A 2,664-nucleotide genomic window follows, 5' to 3' on the forward strand; every position below is an offset into this window, starting at 1 on the left:
GCCTGTTAACATCATACAAACATTTGTCAAACCAGTAATATTGTATTGTTTTTTTCTTTACTTCAAAAGCAAAGAAATTGGGCAACTTAGCAACTGCTGTTGGAAATTCTGTAAATTTCAGAAATTCTGTAAGCTTCAGATTGTACTGGAGACATCATGCATGCTTTTAAGCTATCTCCTACCGATATGTGGTTTGCTATTGTGGCATTTGCTTCATGTAACAGTAATTGTACACAGTCCAATGTGTGGGCAGTAGGCATGTCAGTGGTTGAATCAGGAGAAACAGAGAGATATCGGTACTTACTTAGATATTTATTTCCAGAGTAAATGTGAAATAATATACTCTAAATAGAAAGGCACTGTGTTTTTTTCTTTTTTACCTTATCAACCATTACTTTTCATTAAGCTAAAATACAAAGAGTAGATACATGCTAGCAGCAGCTTACTGGATTTAAAATCTCATTCACTGTCCTTAGTCTTGTTAACACTCAATTCAATTAATTGTTTTCTTTTTCTACCTTTGTCAGTAACAGCAAAGGGAAAAACAGCAGCCATGAACACTCAACAGATGGAGCAGATGGGCCAGTTCAAGATCACAGTCTGGGAGGAGGAGAACTTCCAGGGAAAGCGCTGCGAGTTCATGCTGGAGTGCCAGAACATCATGGAGAGGGGCTTCAACAAGATCCGCTCCATCAAGGTTGAGAATGGACCGTAAGTCCACATTGCTGCTGTTCTTTGCTCCATCTATCTAGTTCTACATGATCCATACATTATGGACATCACTTCTCTTTTACCTCTTAACCTTTTCTGTCTTTCTTTTGTCTGCTGCATGGATCATGAGCAGTCTTTTGCCAAATTAATTTGACCATGTTTGTATATTGTGGGCAGATTTGAGTCTATGATTTGCAAGTATCTGGTTACAATTGTACCTTACTACATAATTATTGTTAGATTAATATTGAAAGTTTCATTTTCAGAGTATGTTGGTCTTCTTCAAATACTTTATTAGATACACATAGCTGCCTAAAAAATGGTGCATTTTTTCTCCCATAATAATATCTAACAGAATCACATTATTTACTTGCAATTCTAATTTCATCTGCTTGAAAAAGTCTGATTAAAACACAGACGACTCAACAAGTAGACAGAAAAGGCAGAATAACAAAAAAGCATAAATTACAGCCTACAGCGTTATTGCATTGCTACTTGGCATGTATCGTTTGCATGTGTGTGCGCATGCATCCAAGTGTATCCCTTTTGTGATATGAGTTGGCTGTGTGCAGCTGCCGGCCGTGAGCCAGAATGGCTGACTGACTGACTGGCGATCAGATAAAAAGCCCTGGGTGCAGCAGCAGTATTTAATGTTTGCTTTGTGCTCCCAGTGACAAAAGAAGCTGCATGTTGTTTTCACTCGAGCTATCTATGGGCGTTGGACTCTATTGTTTAATGAAAATGACAGTTTCAGTGTTGCTGCACTAAATCTCATTTGCATTTATTGGTTCATTATCGTTTTATTTCAGAATTCTATTAATGTATGCATTTTTATCCTCTTCTTTCTTCCTCTTTCCCCTTCCTTTTCTCTCTCTTTCTCTCTCTCCACTCTCTAGTTGGGTGGGTTTTGAGTACCCTGAGTTCCAGGGACAGCAGTTTATCCTGGAGAAGGGAGACTACCCTCGCTACGAGGCCTGGAGTGGAAACAGCAGCTACAGAACCGAGCACATGCTTTCCTTCAGACCCATCAAGTGCGCTGTAAGTTCTCCTTTTTTTCTCTCTTTTTACTAGTCAGCTTTTGTCAACCGCTATAGCTGGCTCACATCCCTTCTCCGTCTCCTTCTCTGCAGAACCACAGTGACAGCAAGGTGACCCTGTACGAGTGTGAGGACTTCCAGGGCCGTAAGTTTGAGATGTGCGATGACTACCCCTCCCTACAGGCCATGGGCTGGTGCAGCAAGGAGGTGCCCTCTATCAAGGTCAACTCTGGAGCGTAAGTTATACAGTTTATTGGTATCGGCCTCCTGTTTTCCCTTTTGTCCAATCAACATCTATACCTTTGGTCATATTTTTTTAATTCACTAAATGTCTGTTGAAATTTTTGTTAAATGATATATATAGAATGATGTGATGTGACCTTGACTCCCCCTCCCCCCCCCCTCTCTCTCTCTCTGCAGCTGGGTGGCTTACCAGTTCCCTGGTTACCGTGGCTACCAGTACATCCTGGAGAGAGACAGACACCAAGGCGAGTACAAAAACTACAATGAGTACAGCACCCAGGCTCACACCAACCAGGTGCAGTCCATTCGTAGGATCCAGCACTAAGCCTTCCTTCTGCCTGCCTGACCCTGAAAAATAAAAACTCTCCCTGAACCCCTTCCTCAACTTGAACCCCGGACAGACCGCTGTCACAGAACAGTAGATGGACAAACTCTTTCTATCGCTCTGTGGCTCTGCATGTATGGATATCTGAGTACCTAATTCTTCTACCGTGCTTAAGCATGTTCTTAAAATAGTAAATAAAGGCTTTTCTTCAAAACTAGACATTGTTTGTGGACATTCATTTTTCTTTTAACAATGATCACGATGATTGAATGAATGTAAATCTGATTGGCTACTTTGAACTGTCAATCATTTTATTATATTTAGCTTCATAGAGCACGCTGCTTTCAA

The 2,664-nt window shown here is 40.8% G+C and overlaps 1 protein-coding gene across 1 annotated transcript; it reads left to right on the forward strand.

Moving 5' to 3' along the window:
• Positions 1–553: 553 nt before the first annotated feature.
• cryba2b (crystallin, beta A2b) lies at positions 554–2,449 on the forward strand. The gene is made up of 4 exons (XM_029459235.1): positions 554–711; positions 1,608–1,749; positions 1,842–1,984; positions 2,169–2,449. The coding sequence occupies exons 1-4, from the start codon at positions 554–556 to the stop codon at positions 2,314–2,316; spliced, it is 591 nt and encodes a 196-aa protein (XP_029315095.1). The 3' UTR covers positions 2,317–2,449.
• Positions 2,450–2,664: the final 215 nt, after the last annotated feature.

This window comes from Cottoperca gobio, chromosome 21, assembly GCF_900634415.1.
Source record: "Cottoperca gobio chromosome 21, fCotGob3.1, whole genome shotgun sequence".
NCBI classification, from domain to species: Eukaryota; Metazoa; Chordata; class Actinopteri; order Perciformes; family Bovichtidae; genus Cottoperca; species Cottoperca gobio.

What these genes read in the sequence shown, in the direction of transcription:
- cryba2b (XM_029459235.1), top strand. Translation starts at nt 554, where the DNA reads ATGAACACTCAACAGATGGAGCAGATGGGCCAGTTCAAGATCACAGTC. An exon ending in TCAGACCCATCAAGTGCGCT is followed by an intron (nt 1,750 to 1,841) that starts GTAAGTTCTCCT and finishes CCTTCTCTGCAG; the next exon opens with AACCACAGTGACAGCAAGGT. An exon ending in ATCAAGGTCAACTCTGGAGC is followed by an intron (nt 1,985 to 2,168) that starts GTAAGTTATACA and finishes CTCTCTCTGCAG; the next exon opens with CTGGGTGGCTTACCAGTTCC.